This window comes from Molothrus ater, chromosome 5, assembly GCF_012460135.2.
Source record: "Molothrus ater isolate BHLD 08-10-18 breed brown headed cowbird chromosome 5, BPBGC_Mater_1.1, whole genome shotgun sequence".
In the NCBI taxonomy this organism is placed as follows: domain Eukaryota; kingdom Metazoa; phylum Chordata; class Aves; order Passeriformes; family Icteridae; genus Molothrus; species Molothrus ater.
In genome coordinates, this window is record NC_050482.2 from 12,631,867 (window position 1) to 12,658,045 (window position 26,179).

The 26,179-nt window shown below is 39.3% G+C and overlaps 1 protein-coding gene across 1 annotated transcript in view; it reads left to right on the forward strand.

The window, feature by feature from the left end:
- The first annotated feature begins 11,431 nt into the window (after positions 1-11,431).
- The window catches only part of GSAP (gamma-secretase activating protein), a 44,897-nt gene continuing 30,149 nt past the window's right edge, over positions 11,432-26,179 (forward strand). The window contains exons 1-12 of the mRNA XM_036400925.2: positions 11,432-11,610; positions 15,072-15,145; positions 17,961-18,017; positions 18,711-18,780; positions 19,195-19,251; positions 19,382-19,470; positions 19,908-19,977; positions 21,021-21,070; positions 22,382-22,486; positions 23,424-23,483; positions 24,129-24,172; positions 25,758-25,846. Coding sequence (XP_036256818.1) covers positions 11,526-11,610; positions 15,072-15,145; positions 17,961-18,017; positions 18,711-18,780; positions 19,195-19,251; positions 19,382-19,470; positions 19,908-19,977; positions 21,021-21,070; positions 22,382-22,486; positions 23,424-23,483; positions 24,129-24,172; positions 25,758-25,846 — 850 coding nt within the window. The 5' untranslated portion in view covers positions 11,432-11,525. The remainder of the gene's footprint in view (positions 11,611-15,071; positions 15,146-17,960; positions 18,018-18,710; positions 18,781-19,194; positions 19,252-19,381; positions 19,471-19,907; positions 19,978-21,020; positions 21,071-22,381; positions 22,487-23,423; positions 23,484-24,128; positions 24,173-25,757; positions 25,847-26,179) is intronic.

Below are 26,179 nucleotides of genomic sequence, written 5' to 3' on the forward strand. Positions count from 1 at the left end.
AAAATTGCCAACTAAACTGATGGACATCTTGTTTGTACATGTTACATTACCAAAATTGGGCATTGCTATATTTAAATGAGATTTTGTGGAAGCTTTTCAGGTCTTACCAGTTTCAGACTAAACCAAACAGTGGTTCATTGAAATTGAAACATTTTCCAGTCAGTCTGGCCTAAAGACAAGCCTTAAGTGACTTTAATTCTGGAATTGTTTCAATTAAAAAAAAAAGTTAAAGATGCAATGCTACTTATGTTAATTTGGTTTTGCTACACAGAATTTTTTCCCAGCTTTTATATTTATTAGTTATATTTCAAGATTTTAATACCTGTCTCTAATTCTTTTTTCATTTATTTTGTCTTCTATATGGGTTGTGAGAGGTGTAGTCCAGGTGGGAAAGGCTGCATTACAGTGTTCAGAAAGTATGCTAAAAAGTGTAATTCTTAGTAGCATCAGCTATATCTTCATGGGCTAACAGCAGCTAATATATGAATCTAGGATCTGGGACAGTCTGACACCAATAAGCCAGTTAATTTATAATAAGATTCTCTTTTCTGTTTATATATATATATATTTGTATGTATGTATAAAACCAACCTACCAACAAAAACTTACTGTGCTCCTCACACACCCTAACATATCTACTTTTACTGTTCAAAGACAGCCTATTTTAAGAAAAATGATATGTGCCTTACATGAACACAGTTGTCCTAAAATCTGCAGTTTTCTCTTTCAGGTCCAGCAGTAATTCCTGTGTTTTCCTGCTTCTGGAACCTTTATACATCCATGTAGGCCAATCCCAACAAACCTGTAAGAAAAAACCACACATTTCCCCACTTTATGAACACAATTCTCCCTCACAGACTATTAAGCCTGATCTAGTTCACTAGGAGGCCCAGCTCGTGGCTCTAATAACTCTGCTCTTTGAGTTAATTATTTTTACACATTCCTTGCTTTGTACCACTTTGTATTTGTAGTTACAAAGCACCTTGAGGTGGTGGGGTGAGGGGCAGACAGACCACTCTTACTCATCTTCCTCCACTCACTAAACAGTTGCACAAGTTTGGGTTCTTAGGCAACTCTATAAGAGACTTGTATGTGTTTATTATTAGTCTTGCTTTGAAACTCTGTATCCCCCCCCTGGAGAAGACCAAGCCTTCCACCTCACACTCATCCTCTTCAGTCATGGGGATGACTCTTACTTCATTGTTTGAAGGAATCACATACTTTCTTCAAATTTTGTGTATCCAAAAGTGAATTCCTAAGTGAATTCATGACCTTTCACCTGAAAAGGACCAGTCTGCCCTGATCAAACTGCTCTTCCAGGAACAGCAGCACGTTTCAAAACACTCAGCTTCTCCTGGTAGTGACAGATCCTATGGAAAGGATGGTGAGAGGGCAGTCATTACAGCAGGATTGCAGGCCTGAGCAAATTGAAAGCTGGTCTTAGGATGTTTGCAGTCCCCTAAAACAAATGTTCTTGCACTGGCCATTTGAAAGTGAAAATTGTACTGTGCATGCCTGGTGAGCCCATCAGATGTGCTGGAGAAGTGGTGGTTTTACAGACTAGCACAGCTGAAAATGAAGCCCTGAGAGGAGGTTACAAATTACTGCTCTGTGCTTTCCACAGTTTAGAGGAGGTGACGTCTTGGGGATCCCATCTTTAGATAAAAAGACATAGGATAAAAGGCTGAAATAAATTACTCATGATCATTAGCTTCTTAGTCATGGGAGAACTACAAAAAGCACCTACAACTGGTTAGATTTGCATGCTGTGCATTCATCCTGTGGCCTCAGTGAGTTTCTCAGTGGAAGGAACAGAGCCTGATCAGTGAGCTGGAAATGCAGCTCTGCAGGATGCTGCCTGCCCTCCTCAGTGACTCTGATGATTACTTCATTAGGTTGTTTAATGGAGCAAATGTTCTACCTCCACCTAGATTTTAAGCCAGATTGCTCTTTTTCTAACTTTCCATATATTCACCTACTTCAAACCTTTCCAGAAATGACAAAAAGCAGAGCAGCAGCAAGCTATACTACTTTCAACTGACTTCACTGCCTTTAGTTCAGGCAATCTGAGATGTCCTGATATTTAAAGTGACCTATGAAGCTGATCTTTTCATTCAGAACCAAAAATATTATTTCAGGATTTTGATAAAAAAATATATTTACAAGTAATTAAAATGTAGAAAACAGAAGTGAGGGTGTTTACAGTAAAATATCGAGGTGTTCTTAAGGTACCTAAATAATTGTAACCTCACTTCAGAGAGAAGTCACACAACAATCAGAAAATTAGAATTAAGGTATTTGGTTCACTTAGCTTTTAAGTAATTAAAACCAGTTTTTAAAGATGTATTTACATTTTTATGTAATTTTTCCCAGCCTGAGAATACCACTCAAGGCTATTATTCATGGAGTTCTTAAAACAAAACTTTGTAGAAACATTCATTCTGCACAATAAGGGACATACAACTCATTAGCTAACCTCATTAGGCTCCCAGTCCACAAAGCAGTATAGAGCATCTAATCTGAGGTTCTTAAGCAATTTAGAGCATGAAAACTAAGCAAGCTTCTTGTTCTCATAACCAAGAGCCACAGTCCCACTGTTTCGGTGCCCAGCACCACCCTGCACATTTCCCTACCCACAGTCCCCACTAGGAATGTGTGAACATGTAAAACCTCCTGCAACTGCAAAGCACTGCTGTTTTCCATGGCCACTCTCTTCCTACTGGGCAAGGAGTAGGTAAGAAAATGGGTTTGGCAAGTAGTGAACACAGACTCAATCTGCATCAGGAGAGATCATCTAGTCCAACCCTCTGCCACAGTCAGGGACTTCTTTTCTGCCATGGGCAGGGAGGTTGCACTAAGTCCTATCTAAACCTGAACATCTCCAGGGGTATCCACAGCTTCACCTGGACAACCTGTTCCTCACCCACCCCTCATCATAAAACATTCCTTCCTTACAAGCAATCTCCCTTACAGTTTAAAACCATTGGCCTTCCTCCTATCACCACAGGCCTCAGTAAAAAGTCATTCTCCAACTTTCATACAAGCCTTATAAGCCTTATCTTTTAAATGAAGAAAGGCCAGAATAACAACTTCCTGTAGTCCTCTCTTCTCCAGGCTGGGCAAATCCAACTCTCTCAGCCTGTCCTCAACAAGAGAGGTGCTCCAGCCCTCTGATCATTTCTGTGACCCTCTTCTGCCACTGCTCCAACAGGTCTGTTTCTTTCCTGTGCAGAAGATGCCAGACCTGGATGCAGAACTCCAGGTGGGGTCTCATGAGAACAAAGAAAGAGGGGCAGAACCCCCTCCCTCTCCCTGCTGCCCACGCTGCTTTGGATGCAGCCCAGGACACAACTGGCTGTCTGGGCAGAGAGCGCACATCGCCAGGTCATGTCCAGCTCTCATCCACCACCATCCCCAGGTCCTTCTCACTAGGGCTGTTCTCAATCCCTTCATCCACCAGCCTGTACTGATACCGGGGATTGTCCCAGTCCAGGTGGAAGACCTTGCTCTTGGCCTTGGTGAACCTTGTGGGTTCATCTGGGTCTCCTGAGTCTTCTGAAGGACATTGCCAAGTGCAGACTGTTTCTGCAGCAATTGAACAGTCCCCACCAGTCTGCTGTCCTGGACAGCTGCTTCCTGCCCTGGGGCCAAAGCTAAAAGCAATGTGTGAGCTACAGCTGATAATTAACATTAGATGGCTTTTGTGCCTGTGAAAAGCAAACCACTCATTTACATGCCTTCAAAAAGATACTTATGGAAAATAAAGTATAAAATGGAAATTAGAAGGTCTAGGTGAGAATTTGACAAGCAAATAGTCATTGACGTAAGAAAAATTAAAGGGAACTTTGTTACAATATTAAAAATGCAAATTATGGATCAATGGCACTCCCAAGAAAATAAAAACAACAATTACAAAGAATAAAGCCTCTGTATGCCTATTCAAATACAAGTCTCAGAAAAACACAAAGAAGTTTAATAAGGATTATAAGAAGTAGGGCATATATTTTACATGAAAGGATATTAAATACACTCCTCACCTTGGAACAAGGAAAATGTGATAAATGTATATAAAATCCTGAGTGGAGAATGATAATGCACTTTTTTCTTAACTTAAAAACTACAGTACACCACATAAAATTATCAGGCAGGAGAATTAAATAGATAGATGTACTCTATTCCATTTATTAAATCATTAAACAAATTATCATAGGATTTTTTGGATACAAAAAAAAAAATTAGTATATTCCAGATTGTCTTGATTCCTTAATTTTATAATGTGGAAGAGTTGCAAGAGCAGAAAAAAAAACTTTTATGTTTTTATATATGCTTTCTCTCAGTATCTATTACTGGCTACTGTCAGAGGCAAGATGTTATTTAGATGGTCCTTTGATCTGACTGGCTTAGTCAGTCTGAAGTTTTACACAAAACAAATAATCACCCCTGTTTAGCTTTTTTTTTCCCCAGCAGAGAACATTGATTACAATAATATTTTTCTTGTAATAAAAATACAAAAACAGCAGAAGGATTACAGAGGAAATAACATAGATGTTATAAAGTGATAAATTTAAAATAAAACGTGGGCAGGGTACATCCAACACTGTAAGAATGAGAATGTTCATGGGCTAGCATACAAACCTTCTCATTAAAATCATCTAACTATCTAATAGTACTTTAAGTCAGTAACATGTGTATACATCCACAAAAACATGGCTAAAAAAGATTTCTAGGAATTATAAAATAAGGATCTTTATTACTAGGTGAAGTGGTTGACACAGTCTCTAATGACAGACTTATGAAAGGCCTAACCATGATCATGATAGGCCAAACACCTCTGCCCATGCAAAGGAAAACCACACTCCTGAGTGTCCTGACAAAATGGAAAAACCAGTGCATATACCTTGCTTCTGGGTTTTAAAGTTGGTTTTTCAAAGGCCTCTTCAGAAGATGTTCAGGAAAAGCTACAAGCATGATCTAGAGCATGGAAAGCAGCTTCTCTGAAGAAAAATTTTAAAGATTAATTATGATTGACTTAGGAAAGAGCACAGAAGACTAAATGTGCTATAGGAAAGATGGAGCAGGAGTTTGGAATTAATTCAAGGCAATTAAATGATGGAAGTTTCTTAAATAGTTCTCTTACTTTTCTCTTACTTCTCATGTACTCTGTAATTAGACTGTGATAAAAAAGGTCATTGAGCCTAAAACTAAAAAAGGAATTAAACATTTCTATGGATTTTGAGAATATGTATAGTTCTAATTAATCTGAATACCCTGGAATATTAAATGTTACACTTTGAGGATAAATCAGTCTCTGACTATCAGAGATCAGAATGAAATCAAACATTGAAGACAGGTGCACAGTATCGTTATTTGACAGCCACAGGGCTACTTGCACCTTTCTCAGAAGCATTTGGAACTGACCACTTTTGAAGGTACAACAATGCAGCCATATGGAATTTTAAGTAAAATTCTGGTTCCTGTACTCCTGTTGTGATAAGAACAATTAATAGTGCTATGGGAAGAGGTGGAATCAAGCCCAGTTGCCGCATTCCTCAGTTTTGGACTGATGTCATTTATAGTGGAATGAGCAGTCAATGGCCCAAAATGGGAGAAAGAGGAAGAGGAAGGTAAAAGGTGCCTTTTTGAGTAGAACCCAGGGCAGACTGGGGTATTAAAAAAAATCAACACTAGTTAGAAGGGTTTTTAGAAAAAGACAAAAAAAAATACAGAAAAAAGATTGCCATTGTCATACTGTGCTAGCGTAATCACCTAACACTGCAATAATATTCTACTTAAAAACAGTTGTATCTTCCTGAGAAAAAAATCAAGCACTTTCAGTAATAATTCTTATGATTGAGAAATTTAGTGACTGCTTTCTTCTAAAAATACATGTACTGTCTTCCAAAATGAGAATTTAATGCTTTCATTTGTAGCTGTACACACCTAATGTAATAACACTCAGTTTATTGTTGCAGTACTGAATGCAGAACTTAGCTGCATATTTCCCCTTTATTTTTGTACTTATAACATTGTAGAAATAACACATGCATAGCAGGAATTGATTCTGTGGCATTTGACCATGTCCCACTGAGCTGGGAAGCAAGCCTGCAAAATCATACTCATGAGAATATTCTCCCCAAGTCAGGTCAGCGAATAAAAGCTCCTCACATGAGTAAGGCTACAAGAATAGACTACAGGAGGTCAAGGTCAGTGGTGAGTTTTGGCTGAGTCAGGGTTGGAGGATAAGGCCCTTATGAATCCTATAAATAGCTCATTGTTAAAAGAGGTCAGACCTAATTCTGGAAGTATTTTGGAAGAAGAAACCACTGCGTGACTGATGACGTACACCTACCCAAGCCTCTCTGCTTATTAATGTGACATTTGTTTGGAACCAACATATAATAAATAAAAGATGTTTTTAGGATGTGCTAGGGAAATGTATTCAGATTTTTAGAGAATAATTTGAGTATATTTTAAGTGCTGCACAGTATCAAAGAAATGGTTGTTAGAGTACACAAATAAGGTATTAAAAAGCAGTGGATTGATCCTGATGGAAACAGAAAAGCAGGCCAAGCAAGCTAAAAGTAGGTTTTACTCACCTGACTTCAATCAGCTAAAAGCTCATACCTAGACTCCTTTTACAGTAAGTCAGGGGATGCAGGTGCCTCTAGTACCATTAACCCCATGCTAAGGCTGCAGTTTGGCAGAAACTGACACTGACCTACGTGAGTACCAGCATCAGGAAAAGTAGTATCCCCAAGGTCTTTTGCCCAGAATGAGTGGTTTATTACCAGTTCTGTAGAGCAACTTCATTTTTGTTGACATAAGGGTTCAGTAACCTTGATAGACAACTGGCATTACTGAAACCATCCTCTTCCACCTCCTTCTTTCTTCCCTCAAGGTTACTTTTCAGTTGGATCAGTTCTCTGGTCTGGAAACTATGCCAGCAGTGGCTGGGCAATGGACCAGAGCAATGCTGGGCAAAAATGACTGATTCTTTCAAGTTGAATGTCAGAGAAAGGCATTTTGCAAAGGGTCTGAATGAGCCATGTGAGTGTAACACTTCACTGCCACCAGTACAGGGAGATCTTCTATTCCCTTCCTCTCCCTGCTGCCAGGGCCACACAACCACTGCTTCCCTTTGCAATGGACGTGGACTTGTAAAGGCCTTCTGTGACTGGAGACACCTTCATAAACTGGTAGAAAATTAAACCATTAAAAAAATAAATAGATTTTAGTGTGTTAGCCAATACGCTGGATTACAGAGGTTTTAGATGGAAACGAGAGCTGGCAAATGAAGAAAGAGGCTGAGGGACCTGGGGATGAGGAAGGGAGAAGAAAACAAGGGAATGAAGTCTGGGTCCATCCTTTCAACAGTCATGAGCTGTTAGATCAGCTGCCCATCAAACTGCACCCTCAGGGCCCCCTTCCATATTACACTGGATATGATCTAATTGGAGGCAGACATGGGAAGGGACTTTCCTCCAGGCCTTCAGCTGCACATTCCCAATAGGCAGGGGAGCAGAACTGAGGGGACAGGAGAACCAGCATCCACAATCAGATAAAATGCACCTCAAATTAACTGCTAAAACCAGATGGTATCAGCTACCCTCTGGAGTTCTTATATTTCCTCATTAACCAGAAGGACTCTAAACAAAAAACCTCACACTAGAACACTATATTCAAAGTGCCTGAAGCTCAGTGAGACAAAAGTCAGACTGATGTGCTCATCCTGTGCTGTTCCTGTCTACAGCACTGCAACTTTACATTTTGAAGGAATGCATTTGTGTTAAATATTTCTTTCATTTTACAATAAAAATGATAATGGAAAGACGTCTAAAAAGTGTAAGAAATTGGAACTGATTCGCTGATATATGCATTATTATACTAATTCCCAGGAGAATTGCAACTCTGTTGCAAAGTATTGACACTGTCCTCTTGCAAAGTGAAATCAAAACTGAAACATCACAAAGGAAAAAAACACCAAGTTTCTAAACTCTGATGAATGCCAATCAGGCTGGAGCTGAAGAATAAGCATAGAGCCAAGAGCTCCTCCAACAGCTGTTGAGACAGTGTGTGCTCACAGGGCTTTCATCAGCACTAGCAGGGGTTTGTCTCTGGAAAGAACAAAGGAGCCTCAGAGCCTGGGCCATGGAGGGAGAAGCAGCGGAAACAAAAATGCCACTTGGATGACAGTCAGAGAATTCCCTAAGTCCCACTTGGATGACAGTCAGAGACATCCCTAAGTCCCATTCTCTTCCCCTCCCTCACTTTGAGCAATACCTTAACTGTTTCAGGAGCCTCTTTCACTCATGTTCCTGGCTTGAGCATGTTACTGACTTCAGTAAAGCCATTTAAAAGAAGGTGCTGTTTAACATGAGCATGAATAGCCAAATTATTTTTTCATTAGCAGTTGAAAGACTATTTCCTATGATGAATTATTAAACAAAGCATACAAAAGCACTTCCATGAAGCACTGGATTCCATAACAGATGCTGACTGATTTCAGTGAAATAACTCAGATCTATGTTGATATTCAGTGATTAAAGAGACTCAAAAAAGGTAATCTCACACACTGAAATAAAGGTACTTTATTCTACTAACTTTGAATTGCACATTTTACTACTAAAATATTGATTTCAATTTGCATCTTATTTGTGTTGCCAAGAGGATTTAGTAAACATATTAAGCACCAACTTCAGGAAGAAAATTTGTGTATATTTTTTGTGTTTGAGTGGATGAAAACATTCAAGGAAACAACTGTCTAGACATGATGACAATAAACCCTCTATTACTGGAACGGTGGGAGAAGAGGCTGCCCTCAGTAAGCAGTACTTCCCAAAAAAGTCATGAACTGTTTGCCAGGCTGTCATGTGCTCAAATAATTATTTCAGATATTCATTCTTCATAAGAAGTCCTATGTATAATTTCCCAAAGTGGAACACATCAATGGTTTATGGATCTGTGTTTTTGTCCATGAACAAAGCTTTGTTCTGTTGAGAGCTGAAAGGTGCCTTCAACCCATCCCTGCCATGTCAGGCTGCAATGCTTCATCAGACCCACACTTGTGTCATGGCATAATTTTGTAATTCTTGCAGTATGAACTGTGTGAAAAGGGATTATAGGGACACAGGAAGTTAGCACAAAAATTGTTATTAGCAGTAAAACAATGCTGATGATGGTTTTCAGTAGGGCCATTACTGCTCTCTAATGATTTCCCTGTGGTCAAGACTCAATCCAGATAAAAATTCAAGGGAGATCCTCCAGTTACTAAGGCAGGAACAGATTTCTAAATTAAAAAGAAAATAGAGAAATTTAATTTGGCTCTTTTTTTATGTGAGCTTTAGTTTCACATCCCACTCCTGGAAGTTGCTCCATTGGGATCAGCTCTTGTGCCTGCACAGCTTCAGACTGGAACTAAAAACCAAAATTAAGTGAGTCAGATAATCAGAAAAGGAAACTGAGTATAAATTGAGAGCAAAATTCACAATTTAGTTTCATGATGCAGGCAAAAGTGACAAATGGGTTATAACATTAATTTCACCTGACAGAGATAAGAAAATGGGTTGTTTCTTTAAACCATGAGCTCCTTTCTCTATCTAGCAAAGTCGGGAGATGTTATCAGAAATATATCAGGCTCTGTCTTAATTCAAAGACTGCTGAAGGGTTTTTTTAGATGCTTATGGCTTTTTCATCAACTGTTTAATTTCATGTATCAGGTTTAAGGTGGCCTGATACTCTATACTGAGTTATTACTTGAACTCTGAGTCAGCTTTGTGGTTCCTGAGGAATGTGTTGTGCTTCTAGGAAGTCAACTTGGAGCTCTGGGCCTGTAGATATGGCCTCTGATGTGCATAGCCAGACTGATGGCTCAAGGAATACAGAATTTTACATAATAAACATGAGCTATAGATCTGGGTACAGGAGACTTTCTCCACATAAAAATCTCCCCTTTTGCACATACTTACAGAATCAGTCATTTCATTGGCTTTGTTTCCCTCCTTTGCTTGCCTCTCCAGTTGTGTAATTTCCAGTTGTGTCATTCTCAAACTCATGAAATAGCCCCATCTTTTATCTTAAAAAACGCTCCCATTCAGGACCTCTTGTCTGTTTTCTACTTTCATGTCTGAAATAAATACTCCAGTCACATTTTCAAGCTTTATTTCACAACAGTGAAAATTTAAGCTGAAATTCTTGCACAACCACTTATCTAGGGAGCTTTAAGAAAAATGCTGAATACAAAATTTGTGGTAAAATTGTAAAAGTTTGCAATATGAAGATTGAGAAGAAGAGCATGTTTGCTTTGCATTTTGATTATCAACCTGCCTTTCATCCACATTTTGCAGACATACCTGATTCTGATCTGGTCTTTTTATAGCTCCAGATCTCAGCAGTGATGGAGGAAAACTTGGTACAGGGATTAGCTCTTAGAACAGGCTCAAGCTGTTCTGTATTTGGGTATGTTGAGCTTGGTGCGTGTCCTCACAGCCCCTCCCCACTTTTATACCACCTTTAACTGGCTGATATCAGCCAGCACATTTCAGAAGGGTAATGGTAATTAGGCAGGCTATAGATAGCCATGGAGTAGCACCTTATCAGTGCTACAAATATTTTCAACAGCTAAAATAACCCCAAGCAAACAAACCACAACCTCCCCTAAGATAACATGAAGTTTTACCTCCTTTGCAGATGAAAAGCACAAACAGGCCAGGCCTAGTCTGAGAGGACATCCCAAGCTTTGCAAGCAGTTTACAGACAGACACTCCATCTATTCAACAAGCAATTTCAGAGTGAACAGCCTCAGAAAACAGGGATGCTACTTGAAGTTCTGGAAAACATCAAATGTTTCCTGGGGGATCACAAGCAGGGCAACTCATCACGGGGCCTCCTGGTTTGTGAACACCAAGAGACTGAAGCTCAACTCCAGGCCTCACTGACAGGCTGCTGCCCGAGGCCCCTGGAGTCACTCTGTGGTGAAGCTTCCTAAAGGATTGCCCCTTCTTCCCTCTGGTGACCAGGGACAGGATGGAATGGCCTGGAGCTGTGTCAGGGGAAGTGTAGGTTGGATTTTAGAAAAAGGTTCTTCACCCAGAGGATGGAGGGACACTGGAACAGGCTCTCCAGGGAAGCGGTCACAGCACCAAGAAGCGTCTGGACAACGCTCTCAGGCACATGGTGTGATTCTTGAGGCTGACCTGCTCAGGGCCAGGAGCGGGACTTGGATGATGTTTGTCAGTCCCTTCCAACTCAGAATAGTCTGTGATTCTGTGATTCTTCCAGCCGGCCTGAGGAGGAGCCTGTGCGCCCGCTCCATGGGGAAAACGAGAGCCTTTGAGTCGGCGGGCCAGCAGCACGGAGGCGGACGGCCGCGGGAGGCTCGGAGGCGCTGTGCCGCCGCGCTAGGAAGCGGAAGGGCCGGCGGCGCCGGGAGCGGGCCGGGAGCCGCCGGAACCCCCGAGGGCCGCCCCCCACGCAGGGGGCGGGCTGAGGGCAGCCGAGCCGGAGCGGCGGCGGGCCGGGCCGGGGCTATGCTGCTGCGCCTGGTGCCCGAGTTCGAGCTGCAGAGGGACGTGCTGCCCTGGCTGGCGGAGCGGGGCTGCGCCGCGGCTCTAGGTAACGCTCCGGGAGGCCGAGGAGAGCCCCATCCCTCCGGCCGGCCGTCTCTCCCTCTCTCCGGCCACCCTCCCGGCCCGCGGAGGAGCCGGGCTGCGGGGAGGCCCCCGGGTGCGGGTCCCCGAGAGGACCCCGGGCAGGCCCGCAGAGGGAGCTCCGGCCGCGGGGGCCGGGGGATGGCGGCGGGGGAGCGGTCCCTGGGCCCCCCTCGGCCCCTGGGCCCCCCTGGGCCCCCTCGGCCCCTTGGCTCCCCTCAGGTGCCGGGGCTCGAGGGGAGCGACCCTCGGGTGCCGGGGTTACTTGAGGTGGGCAAGTTCGCTGTACTCAAGGAATTTCTGACATGCCGAAAACACTTCTACACATCTGCTACACTCGTTTTTTCTTCCTGCTTCTTAACACGTTTGGGGCTTTCTCTTTTTCTTCTCCCTTCCTCCCTTCCCCCCCACCCCGGCCAAAAAAAACCAAGAGAAAGTGTTAGCATTACTCTCTCTCCCACGCTACTCCCCTTTCTAGGGGGAAAAGCCCCACAGCCTGAACGCTTTGGTGTGCTTGGTAAACGAGTGCTGGTTTAAAATTAGATGCAGCGTCAGCTGTCACAGCACCGTGCGATCGCCGGCATAGCGAGCGCTCGGGGTGGTGGTTGGAAAAAAATGACCTCCCGTGTTCTTGGCACTGTGGCTTTTTGCTTGTTATTCGTCTGCAGAGCAGCTGGCTCAGTTCTGCTTTTCAGAAACTGATGAAAAACTTATTCTAATAAAATAATAATACAGTAAAAGTTATTGCTTCAGTAGCAAGACCATCGATACGCAAGTGTGATGAACTTGAACGCCTTCAGTTGCTTTTACTTAAAATACTTAAATTGCTTCCCGCATTGAGGGGCTGTTTGGTGACAAACCAGAAAGTATCAGCTTGGAGAATAAGGGAGTTATTTAGCAAGCTATCATTTAAAAAATCTGTTAAAAATACTTCACATTTTCTACATATACTGAACAATTATTGAAAGGTATACTGAGGGATCTGGGGTAAAATTCTGAAATTCTCCATGCATAATTGATTAATGGATGAATTTATCAGTTCATCAGTGATGAATTCAAAGATAAGTCAATCTATATGTTAATGAAATAAGGGTCTCAAAATGGCACTGACTTGTGTTTGGGAAGGAGAAAATTGTGTTGAGTCTTTTAAAATGTAATGGAGTCTTCCTTCAATAATGTCCCTGTTAATACAGAAGCATAAGACTCTAGTTTGGACGGTGCATCTGATCAAATACCAGTACTGCTGTATTGCATTTAAACTTATCTGTGTATAGTGACTTCCTCTTCATGCAGTGCTGTCTTATTAGGAATGTGAAGGTGGGAGGTAGGGATTTGAAAAGATTAATTTAAACATCAAAGAAATATCTAATCACAGAAAGCAAGTAATTTTTAGGAGTCATGGTACTTTCTGTCAGTGTTTTCAGATGTTACCTATTCATATTTATTATTTTCTTTCCTAAGGACTTGAAAGCACTCGATAGCATGTGAGAACTGCTAATTGCGTGAGAGCTGGGAGTAGCTGTGATGAGAGGAAGGGAGCGGCAGGCAAAGTGAACCAGCCTTGTTCTCTTTATTCCACTTAATTTGGTATGAGCTGCATATAATGGTCTTCAGGAAATCAAACTCTGCTTCCTCCTGATTATGTTGCTAAAAGCTGTGTGCTGGGCAGGCAGGCTGGGTTGGCTCATTTGCAGCCCTTCATCTGCTGGTCTCAGCTGTGGGCATGAGGAAGGAGTTGTAATTCTATGTGCAGGGTTTTACTGTAGGAGTTTCCAGGGGCAGAGACCATTGCCACTTCTTTGCCTCCATATTCCCACTGACTGTTTTCTAGAAAAGAGCAACTCTTTTCTGACACAGAACTTTTTCAGCTCCTTTAAGATGTCTGTGTCCGCTGATAGGTAAATTCATTGACATGGACCTTCTTCTCTACCAATATTCTGTGCCAAGGAAATATTGCATGAGAAAATGTGGAGACTGTAGTACTCATCTTGAAAGTTTGAGGTGGTTGTTAAGTTCCAGGAAGCTTCAGATAAAAAAGAGAGCATGTTACCTTAGACTCTCCCAGCTGTCACCATCTAGCCCTAATATAGTGGTGTTATAGTGTACTTTGAGTGATCTGAAACCAATAGAAAGTGATGTGTTGCTCAGTGTACAGGAAGGGTTTTCATTATCCTCCCACAATCAAATGGAAAATTTACTTTCTGCTGATAATACTTGAAAACAGTTTTTTTTTTCTTATCACTGCAAGCTGTACAAGCCAGTTTATAGTATCAGGCTTGTTAAACTAAGTTTCACTAAGTGTCTTCCTTCTATCAAAACTTTGTGATAACTGCAAAGTAAATAGTGTCAGACTTGACTAATGCTTGCAGAAGGTTGAGGAGAGTTCTTTATGATGATGCTTACTGAACTGCAGGCCACCTTTATTATATAATTGAGACCAATCATACAGCTTCAACCTTAATAAGGGCAAAACTTCCACTTCTAGTAAAAATTCCATCACAGATAAACACATTTTTGATGGCTGCAGTGATGAGAAAACATAAAAGCAGCATCAGGAAAGCATGCATTTTTCTCACCTTGAGTACCATATTTGATCTTTTTTTTTTGTTAGTTTTCATTTTAATTTGTACTGCTTTGTCCAGATATGCTCTTCTCTTTCTGTGTCCATCTTAGCTTCCTGCTTATCTGTTTCTATTTTAACAGTACTCTTTCATTCACATCCCAAATAATTTTGTGTCCTGCATTGTTTAGTTCCCTGTACTTGTAGGTAGGTTGTATGTCTCTCTATATGGTATTTGACCTTATGGTTCTTTGGATTTTGGGGTTTTTTTTTCTTAATTTCTTTTTGGAGGAGGAGGAGCTAAGAATGACACAGGAGAGGTGCTGTTGGTGTTGTAGAACTAATGTCTAAAGATGTAGTTTATTTTCAGGCTTTCCTTTGAGCTGCTGAAGGGGCAGGTGTGAGCAAATGATATTTTCCTCGGGCTGGTTCTCTCTTCCTGTAGTGGCCAGAGGACTGGAGTATGGCTTAACTGTCTGAACTCTATGTTGGGTATAGTAAATGAATGCAAGGGGGTCATTTTGGTTTGGTTTGGTTTTCTTATTCTTTGAAAAAGCACATTCCATTTTCATAACAAAAGGTAGAGGTAATTAGAATCATAATTCTAATGAAGAGGTAGGTGTTTACAAAAATTTTTTTTTCTTGCATGTTTTGAAGTCCCTTAACTATCTGTGTTAAAGTTTATCAGATTTAAATCATGGTGTAAGAAGTACTCCCTCTTTTTCCAGAAAGGAGTAATTTTGGCATATGCAAATAAGTATTTACAAGTAAAAATGTATTTAGCATATTTGCTTAAAGTGTGCATAAATTATAGGATGAACTAGCTAAAACAAAAATCCTGTGTCTTTTTCTACTTCTTATTTCAGACACTTCTGAGAATTCATCAGCACTCTACGTTGTAAATGTTGAAAGAAATGGAAAAATTATTTATACCTGGAAGGTAAGTCCACCTTGGAATTTAAAAAAAATAGTTGAGAATAATACTCTATGTGAATCTAAATGAGTTCTTGTAGTTTAATTTTTTTTGAAGTAAGCATTAGAACATGGAAACACAACTGATTACAACCTGGGGGGGTTGGGCAGTGGGAAAATACCCGTCTCCACTTCAGTCAAAGGTTAAGAATGATGAAATGGAGACTAAAGTACTCACCTGATTAAGTCCATAGGGTTTTTGCCCTTGATTTTTTGCTGGCCCAGAATCTCCCCATGAATGGAATGCAATTTCTTTAAAACACTTCATAAACACATAATTTCACACTCAATTTCTTAGTGAAGCCTATTAAATTCATGTGCATTGCTTTAGTTAAATGTTTTCTCCTACTAAAATGTTTTAAGATACCATTTATCTAGCACTGTTTCTGCATATACCTGTCTTTAAGATTCATCTATAACACTTTATTGCAAGTAGTCTGAAGTAACCCCTGTTTATTTGATGCCTTGAAGTATCTAGAGCTGGCTTCTTAACATTGGATTCTGCTCTCCATGGTACATGTTTTATTTTTACTTCCAAGTGGGTTTTCTAATGGTTTTAGAAAGTGAGACTTTGTCTTCTTCTCATTGTTCCTCTGATGAGACAAGCTGTGCTTCTTGACTGTGCAGCTCAGTCCAGAAGATTCTGTAGATCCAGCTGGATCCTGGAGGATCTTGGTTCTTGAGGAGCAACTCCAGTAGAGTAGGGGTGCCTTTCATTCCTCTCTGGCTCAACAATGCTAAAACTCTCCAGCTTCCCTAGGGTTAAGGGAAGAGGTGAGGCTTCAGCAAGGCTTTAACTTTAATATGCTTTCACTGTGGGTGGATGTTTCCTTTAGTACAAGCATAGGGAGGGGAGCGTGTACAAGGCAACAATAACCATAAAAACAATTCTAAAGAGTGTCTCAAAGTTTGGGGTCTTTTCATTGCTTAAGACCCTAGAAGACTTAATACAAATACACATGTAACTCAGCAGGAGAGCTGGTACTCTGTGTGTGTGGTGTTGCTGATTTGTAGCACCTGTGGAATCTCACACTAAGCTTTTTTGGGCCTCTGACAGTGTAACTGCCTTGTGTGCTCTTAGGCTCTTGCAGCTGGCACAAGGGATGAGCTGTAGCTCAAGGTTCACATGTCTAAATGTAGGTGTGTGCCTGCATGCTGGGTGTTGAAGCTGCCACTGTAGTCTGTAGGGATCTGGCCAAGGCAGTTGGTGGAGCTTAGGGTAACTGGCCACTGTAGCCTGTTCTTTGGGAGGATGTAAACTAGACTGAGCTGGCCTGCCTTGTTTCCTCATGGATACAAATAGAAAACAACCTTTGTCTTTTAAGTGAGAGACAGTCAAGTGTATTCTGTGTGAAACCAGGGGAAAGTGGACACTGAGTTTTATTTTCAAGCTTATTTTAGAGTATTGTGTTGTACTGTGGTTTTGACAGTGTCTATATTTTGTGACATTAATAGTTAATGTAAAGGAAGATGTTTTTAACAGAAGTGAATTCCATTTGCAAGGTAATGCAAGTATCTTCAGAGTGCACTTGAAAACAAGTGTCCTAGTTTATGCCTAGTCATGGGCATTGATGTAGCTCTGTTACCAGTCCTGTAAAATGTATTTTTCAGTTTCTGAGTAAGATGGTGTTAACATTTCAAACACACTTGAAAAAAAATAGTTATTTGTGAAACCACTTGCTTAATCTTAAATTAGGAGGCCTGGAGCCTGTGTCTTAATATAAAGACATTTTGTTTTCCTTGTTTAAATCAGAAGTCAAAGACTTTTGTCATTGCTACAACAATAATGACACACTCAGAAATAGACCCCTTAGGAAGCAAATACTCAGGCTTTTGTTTCAACTTCACAAAGCACGATGCCATAAATTTGTAAATAACCACAGATCTCTGCCCTCTCCCCCTAAGCAATTGTTAAAAACAATGAAGCTCACTGTGGAAGTAGAAGCCTGTGTGGCTGGATTTAATGTCAGTAGTTTAGCAATTTAGTGCCCATACCCAGAGTACATTAATACACATCAGTTTGATTTGCTATCTAGTATATGCTGAAAAGGAGAATTTTCTTTTTTAATATGTTTGGAAAATTTAAGGTATGGTAAAAATTAAGAAGTAGTAAAGTTTTGATTTGTAGTCCCAAACATTTCTAAGTGCCTCGAACAAAATCATCATATATTATTTATCAGTAAGCTGGAAAGGATATATATTATGTTACTCTTCAAAGGCAGAAAGCTAATGGTGAGCTTATAAAATACTTAGCCTTCAAAAACTGACTTCCTAAGGCAGACCTGAAATCCTTTTTCAGGCTACAGCCAGATCACTGGGAGCTGATTTTTGGTGATGTTTGATGCTTCTGTGCTCCCTTTTGACCACCAGTTTGGTGAAGTTCAGAATTCCAGCCTTAAATCTCCAGGGGCCAGAGCATCCCTATTGATTCTTGTACAGACATCTCTCTTCCTGGCCCTATTGCCTGTGACTAAAACCAGTTTAGAAGCAAAGTGAGAGAGAGGCATTAGGTTTATGCAATGGTTTGTGGGCTGTGGATTGGCCACATTTCAGGTTTATCCCATGTGTTAGTTCTAAAAGGAAAAAAATAAATCTTTGTTCTCTTGGAATTAGAATTTGCTTTCTTGGAATTAGATAATTAACTGCCTGTTTATATATAGGACAAGGAAGTGTGTGAGGGTGTGTGTCAAGGGGCAGGGAGAACAGGGAGGTAGGAAAAAAACCCCCAGTGCTTAACTTTGTGTATATTTATATTGCTAGTGCTAATTTGTTTTCATCTATAGGGAAACCAGAGAAACACTCACATTGGATTGTATGATCTTCAAACGAAACAAAACGAGGTGAGAGCAATACCAGGTTTCTCTCTGGTGACAACAGTGCTGCAGTGTTTCAGATTTTGATGCTTTGCAACACAGTATGTTAGGTGCTTAAGGGGTGTGTCCTTGTTGGAAACAGAAAAGATGAGGTATTGGAATGATTCTCAGTAGTGTTAAAATGCACCACGTTGCAGAACCTCTGAAAGGTTGAGAGTAGTAAAGCATCATGTCTGCAATCTTCATTTCTAAACAACCTTTTAAACAAGTCCTTTCCACTTCTCTTCATATTGCACACATGTGCCAAGAAGTAAATGTTTGGAGTTTTCTTTATATGTGTTTATTCTTGGTCTGTTTGGTGATACCATTTTAAGAGATTATTTTATTCTAAAACTGAACACACTGCAATTCAGTAAGTAAAATCATGACAACAAGTTTTTGAAGGTGTCCCCATAATAGTCAGAAATGAGTGAAATTTTGTATTTATATAATGGTCTGCTATGCTGCTCTAGTGGCAACGTAGAGCTCGAAAGAACCATTAAAAAAAAAAAACCATGAGAAAAAGGACAACTATTACAATTGAAACTTGAAATGTGGTTCTTCTGGGCTTAAAGTTAAAATCTGTGGGACAGCAGTGTTTTCCTAAGAAGCAATTAGATGGTTTCCTTTATGGAGTTCGAAAAAGCACAGTTTTTAACATTACTGTGTTTTTCTCTGCAGCACCTCTATATGTTTGAGAAGAATCTGCACATAATCAGCTGTTCAGTCAACAATGAAAGGACCTTATTGGGTAAATATGTGCTTTATCATTAGATTTTTTTGGTCAAGATTTAGTTTAGTAGGATGATACATTTGGGTTTAGAATTACTTAAATGTAATTAAATGTTAATTAAACCTATGTGTGGCCTACAGCAGTTTATTAATTTCTGTGGATCCAAAATCAGATAATGTAGGTAACAACATAAAGACACAGCTGTGACAATATTGCAATTTTATTAAAACATCTAAGACACACTGCCCCTCTGTTCACTTTCTGCTCCTGCATTTGTGCATACCTGCTACATCTAGAAGAGCTTCTGATGTTCCTTTAGCATACATGTTTTGGTAAAAGAATTGTGATGCTCATTCTTCAAGGATATTTGATAAGATTAATGTCCAATATGCACACTCACTGTGGTTGTGTTGATGTTTTCTCCTCCCACAGCAGTCAGCTTCTGTCAATACTCAGAGGAAGAAAGAGCAACTCAGCTCTTACAGTCAGGTACTGCAAGTGGATTTCTTAATACTGTTTGAAGTATTGGGCCTTTTTGCTTGCTTTCTCAGGTATTTCTGTTTAAAAAACAAACTTGCTTACATCAAAGAATATTATCTAAAACATGTTCTTTTTGCAGTGTCTAAGTATTTAACCTTGCTAATCGAAATTCATCCCATTAATAATGTGAGAGTGCTAAAGGCTGTGGATAGCTGTGTTCGAGTACAGGTAAAGTATCCAACTAATCTGAAGATAAGCCTTTTTAATCTGCTATGCTAGAGAGAAGCCATGGTTTAGTGCAGAAATATCTCATGTTATCTTGCAGCTGTTACAGAGATAATGTCCCCTGTTTCTTCAGAGAAATAAAAAAATGTCATAAAATGAAACTTCATAAAATGTTTGGTATAGAATATTTCTCCAACACGAAGGTTACTTTTTTATTTCTCTTCAGTCTTCCAAAGTTTGCAATTATAGTGACTGGTGACTATTAGTATGTAATAACAGCTATTTCTATTAATTAAATATCATTAGTGTGTCTGATTAAATTGAAAAATACATAAATACCCAGCTAAAAAACCCCAAAACATTTTAGATAAATGTTCTAAACTACTTTGGTTTTTACTTACTTCTTTACTTTACTACTTACTGTGACATTTTCTGTATAGTTTCTTTATCCAGTTGAAGGCAGAAATGCTTCTAGAGAAAGTCGTCTCTTGCTAGTTTCAGAAGATAAATGTGAGTTAATATTTTCAAAGTACATTGTCATTCTTTTACTTCAAGATGATTGTCATAGTTTGTATTTTTGGTAGACTTTTACTGGGGAAAAAAAAACCAGGAAAAAGAAGGGTGTGAGTTATTCCAGGTATTCCAAAGGTCTTTCAAAAACTGTATCATTTACCAGATATTTTTCCAATGTTAACAGAATGACCATCTTTATCTACAATTAGTTGCTTAGCTCTTGCATTCATCAGTTATCTTTATTTCTAAAAAAGCTAAAATAGACTCCTTATAGCTGCCTACATAAATCCAGAGCAAATCAATTGACCAAAAGATGTCATTTAACATGGGAAGTGGGACAAGAATAGAGCAATAGTTCCTTGGATTCAGATAACATTGTATGTTCACCTAATCTAATGGCAAGGAATGGATAAAATGGACATTTGGAAAAGACTGGGTTTTCCCAACTTATTATAGAGTGAGATCTCTTATTCCATCCCCTTGGAGAGACCCATCTTCCCTGAGCTAGACACCAACCTTGGGAAGGTGGCCTTAGGTGGACAGAGCTAAATCAGAAACACAACAACTGCTGGGTGGGTGTTGCACTTCTCATGCAGGCCAGCTGTGGATAACTTCCAGGAGTTTTGTGTGGGAAGGGCTGTTCATGGCAAGAGGTGAAACAGGTCAGGGATGGTCTTGGGCATGGGCAGGCAGCTCTGCAGACTCTTTCTTTCCATGGGTGCTCCTTGGCTTGGTTGGGCACATTCAGTGCAGTGACAAGAGTCACTGCTCTTCAAGCCTGGGCTGTGCTGAGGTGGGCAGGGAACTCTTTCCATGAGGGGTTATGACTGAGGCCACTCTCAGCTCAGGAAAGGAAGAGACTCCAGGTCTCTGTGTAGGCACCTGTGCTCATGTGTCACAGATTTCCTCTTGCACTGGAGTTGAACTTTCCTGGCCCTGAAGTGTTCTTACAGAATTCTAAGAGGTGAGCTTGTTTAATAAGCTGTATAAAACCATTTAAATTTTTTTTTGTAATGATTTTTTAAAATTTTATTTTAAAGATATTGAACAATTTGACATCCATGTTGTTGCAGAAGAAGAACACAAAGTGGTAAGATTCAAAAATCTTTGATTTTGAGGGTTTTTTTACTTTAATTAATTTAGCTGAAAGTTTTGAAATTTTTTGTCTTATGCTTGGGCAACACAAAGTTTATTAAAGAAAGCATTGATTACTATGGCAGCTTATGCAGATGACCACAAAGCTGATTGAAAAACTTTACACCTTGTAATCTCTGAGGAAATTTTTTTATTTTACTGGGTTTGTTATGTGTTGCTGAATGTTTCTGTGTGTTAGAAGTTAGGAGTAAATATAGTGTTTATTAATTTTAAAACTATTTTAAATATTTGCAACCATTTAAAATATTTTTAGAGTTGCCTTCCTAATCTTGTCTGTTGTGACTCTGTGTGAACCCAGTAGAGGATTTACTTAAAAAAACAAATGAACAGAAGATGTAAAACTTAGATACAGCCCAAGTACAGTGAATGTTCCAATCTTTGTTTCCCCTCATCTCTTTTTCTAACATGAATTTGTCAACAAATTGTGAATGTTCTTCTTGAAAGACTTATTGTTAATGAGCACTTGTCTAATAATATAACAAAATAATGTCCAATATTGTAAATGATTGTGTCATGAAAGCCAGTGTTTTGTGTTATGGAGGTGAATGTAGGCTTTGAAGGAAAAGTTAAGGGCCTGATTTTTGTCCCTTTGCAATCTTTGGTGGTTTTCTCAGTTTGTCATGACCCTTCAAGCAGATGTATTTTATATGCTAGACTACAGTAGTGCAGTTAAGACTTAAGTACAATCAGAAAACAGATCTGATGTCCTTCTGACAAACAGATTTGTTTTGGTTGACATGAAATCTCCCTGTATCATGCAAGTGCATGTATACAGTGTCAGGAGTTTTCCACAGTACTAGCCTTTTCTCTACTCCAGCCCTCTCTCTCACATGGCTGAGACTTCAGACAGAAATCTCTTTTGGAGCTGACACATTCCCTTCAGCAGTTAATGTAGCTGGTTCTGAACTGACTGTGGTATTTCCCTCCTCTCTGAGGAAGGGTGCCTCTGCTATTCTTTGTTCACTTTGAGCAGTTTAAGTGGTGAATTTCTTGCAAGCAAGGAGGACTGGAAGAAGAGATTTGTTAGTAGGTGTTCTCTGAAAACTGTGCTTCTGATCTCTTTAAACTGAGCACCTTGCACACAACAAAAGTGGACTTCATGCTGCTGACAAGGAGCCTGTTCCTTCCAACCTCCTTGCTCTCTGTGTGTGTTCTTGCACTGCTTTTCTCTTTAAAGCACAGACTGTGCATAATTGTTGCAAAACTTTATTTGATGGCTTCTAATATTTTTATTCTTTCCCTGTAGGTGATTCAAAAGTCAGGTCAGCTTCCAAGAGCCAAAGTTGTAGATGACCTCGTTTGGGCACAGTGGGATATGATGGAGCAAAGACTCTTCTACATTGTTCCAAAGGTGAGCTGAAAGTCATTCTTGCAGTTTTCTTCCTGCCTGTCTAGTGACAGTGAAGTTTTTAGTGTGGAGTAGCAAGTAGGGGTTTGTTTTCATTAGGATGGTCTTTCTTGTTCTTGCCTCAAATAACCTAAAGCAAAAGCCAAATTTGCTGTAGCTGCTGTTGTGCTTGGTACATTACAAGAAGACTGGTCTTAGTGCTTTCTATAAAAAAGGTGGGCTTGCTAAATTTTTTTTTTCTTGCTTTAGAAAGGTCTTTTATTCAAAAGTATCTAAATCTATCCAAAACTGCTGTGAGTATAATGCCTGTCTTCTAGAGGATTCACATCTAGAAAGTATTTTGTGTGCAGACTTACTGAGAGACCAAATGAGGACAGGTTCTTGGCAAGAAGCTTTGAAACTCTCAAAAAAACCCAGGGTTTGGGTTTTTTATTTTGTCTGAGGGACTAATTGCACTTGATGCATTCTCTGTAAATAAAATAAAAAAAATTTTTTTACTCTTCTTAGCCACGAGAAGAGTGAATGTTAGGAAATAACAGGAAGTGAACTGTGATGGAGAAATATATTTATGTTTTTGTTTCTGAGATACCCATTTTGAACTGACTAAAGCAAGATGCAATTCTTTTTGCCATATAGGTAGATATGGAAAAACATTTTTTTAACTTTCTAAAATGTGTGAGACGCCTATTGCTGTGCTTAAATGAGAGCCCACAAGAGCAATTATCTATGATTGGCAGATAATGATCTGGGACAGGAAGGAAACATGTCACAGTGCTGTTGTGAGGGGTTATATGTGGTTTTTAAATTCTTTTGTCCCCTAACTTCTGCATATCTGTTAGCAAAGCAGATTGAGTGTGAAGAATGGTGCTGAGTATCCAGTCACTTCCCAGTCTGTATAATATCCTTTCTTACTTACAAAACACATTCTTTTTAATTCCAGGAATCAAAGAGTACTTTAAGGTGTGTCCAGTTTTATCCTGAGGAAAATTTTAATTCAATAGTAAGTTCTGAGTATTTTATTATAAATAATAATTTATTATTTACAGTGGGATGTAATTATGTTTTCCAGGTACTGGTACAGAGATCTTTTGTCTTTTTCATTGTTGAAACTTTTTCAAAGGAAAACTGGAGTTTTTTAGGATTTTTTTGCATTATTTTCTTGTCAAGAATATATTCAGTGAGACTCAGATTTTTCCCCACAGTAAGGTAACTTTATTGGAATTACCTTGTTTTGACCTAGAAGGCAGTAAGTGACATTCATGACTGTACTGAACTTATACTCACTTATTGAAAAAGCAGGCTTAGCAAGTGCACTAGACAAAGAAACCATGTGATTTTCTGTCAGTTTTAAGTGAGACAGGAACATTTGTTGCAGCCAAAATACAAAAACCAGAACATAAAAATTACAACATGTGATTCTTACTAGACCTTTGTTCCAGTGGCTTTTATTTTCTTTTTTTTTTTTTTAAGTATCTGTTTTATGGAGGTTTTTTAATGACTGTAAGGATTAGAGGAGGATAAATAAACTTGTTAAAATATTGAATCTGGTGAAATGTGACTATGACACATTTTACTGGTCTGAAATACTAAACATAGTATATTGACCTCTGTAAAGAACAAGTTTGTTTTCCTTTTTATTTAACAGTTGGAATCACACCTGGATATTGCTGTAAATGACACACAATTAAAGTAAGTTGTTTGTTTTTTTAATGTTTTGGTTTGCTTTCCTTTCAATATACATGGTAATTTATTATACATGCTCCATTTTACAAACCTTAGTAAAATCTGTCCAAACCACAATATCTTTGTTTGCAGTTGCCTACATGGCACTGGAACATGAGAATAACATGAAAACTGTGCCCAGGCCTCCAGTTCTTATTCTCATCGGGGTCAACTGTAAAAAGTAATTTAATCCTTGACTGCTTCTTAGTGCCATTTAAAAAAATTATTTGTCTGAAGAGCTAGCTATAGGTTAAACCTTCTGAGTATGCTGAACCTATTTAAATTAATTTGCTTTAACCTTGGGCAGATTTTAATGGTGATGTTAAAATATCTGTCAAAGGAAGCTCTGCATTTTAATTGCTGTTGCAAGTTTTATTGGGCAGTTAAGCAAACCAGTAGCACCTTTTTATGGCCTGTGAAGACACTGCCTGTACTCTGTTCTCCTCCAGCATGCTCCTTCCAGCAGCCTGCACTTCCAAAGATGAAGATTTGTCTGATTCTGTGTCTGCCATGCACATGACTGCATCTGAGCTTGTCTCCTGAGGGCTCCCTTTTAACTGGATGAAAAAACTAGTCAGGATGGTTTAACTCTGTCACAACCCTCATCTGTCTTCACATTCCAAAAGGGCCCATTTATTTTTGTGAATAAAAAGTGGGGGCAGAGCTGTCAGGCCAGGTATCAGTAACTGGAGGTGTTTTAGTTCCACCCTGCCCCAACTGCGGTCTCAGAATGTCTCAGTGCTGTGCATAAGGCTCAGTGTGGTGCTCCTGCATGTGCAGGTTGTGTCCTCTTACAGTTGGTGCTGAAAGAACACAGCTCTTGTAAGAGCTTCAATGCTGTATTTTACTTTATTTTATTGGTTTTCAAAATTATTGCAGAAGACCAAGGGGAAAATCCCTACAGGATCAAAATACTTCCTGGAAAAAAATACAACCAAATAAAAAAAACACCCTGCAACAAAAAAAACCGAAGCAGACTGACTACAATCTTCTGCTGCATGTTTTGCAGGGGGAAAATAGGCCTTGTAGATTTAAAAATATGTAAAACAATTGAAACACAGGCAGCATGAGACTGAAAATATCATGGTATAACAAGGTCCACGTGAGTGTGATTTTGAGCTTTTCCTTTGCACTATTTCCACTGAAAGTAGTGTCCTTTTTACAGATTAAAATGTAGCTTTACAGCCATGGGCTGTACAGTTAGTCTGCAAAACCTTTGAGTTATTAGGTGTCAGAAGTATTTGGATTTCCAGCATGTCATGACAACTTGCTTTCACTTCAAAGTATAGGAATGGTTGGGCAGTGCAGTAAGTGAATATGAAGTTGTCAGGCATGTTCAAAATTGGTGGATAACAGTGTGCAGTCTTGGGATTCTTGTTTCTAACAGCATTGAGCAAATTGGTTAAAGCCCAATTTAACTTGTATTACAGAACATTTGATTATAATTTAATTAGTATATTTTGGTTACGTAGTGACTGTTCTGGTGATCTTTTTGTTGTGATAAATCTCTTTGGATGAAGTGATTTACTTAGTGATCTTTATTTGCTCATAGACTTGTGAATTTTGGATATGATTACTGTCAAGATCAAGATGTTGCATCTAAATCTTTGAAAAACCTTCAGGTTTTCACAAGTAAAGCAGGTAATGAATAAATACAAGTATGGTCAAAATTACCTCCACTAGTAATTATCATGCAGTGTAATCCTAATTGATTACTGGATTTATTCATAAAATATTGGAAAACACACAAAAATAGAAAAATTTATAATGTGAGTGTGAGATTTGTATTCCTTTAGAGCATACTTTGCAGGTAACTGTGGGGAGAGGGAGAAGGCAACTGTGCTTTATTACTATTAATAAATTTCTTACCTTCTGAAAGCTGCAGTGAAGTTGAGCTGAAGTACCCAGGATTTTATATATCAACCTACTAACAATAAAACAGTCACCCAGAAACCTTTTGGTAGCCCAACTGCA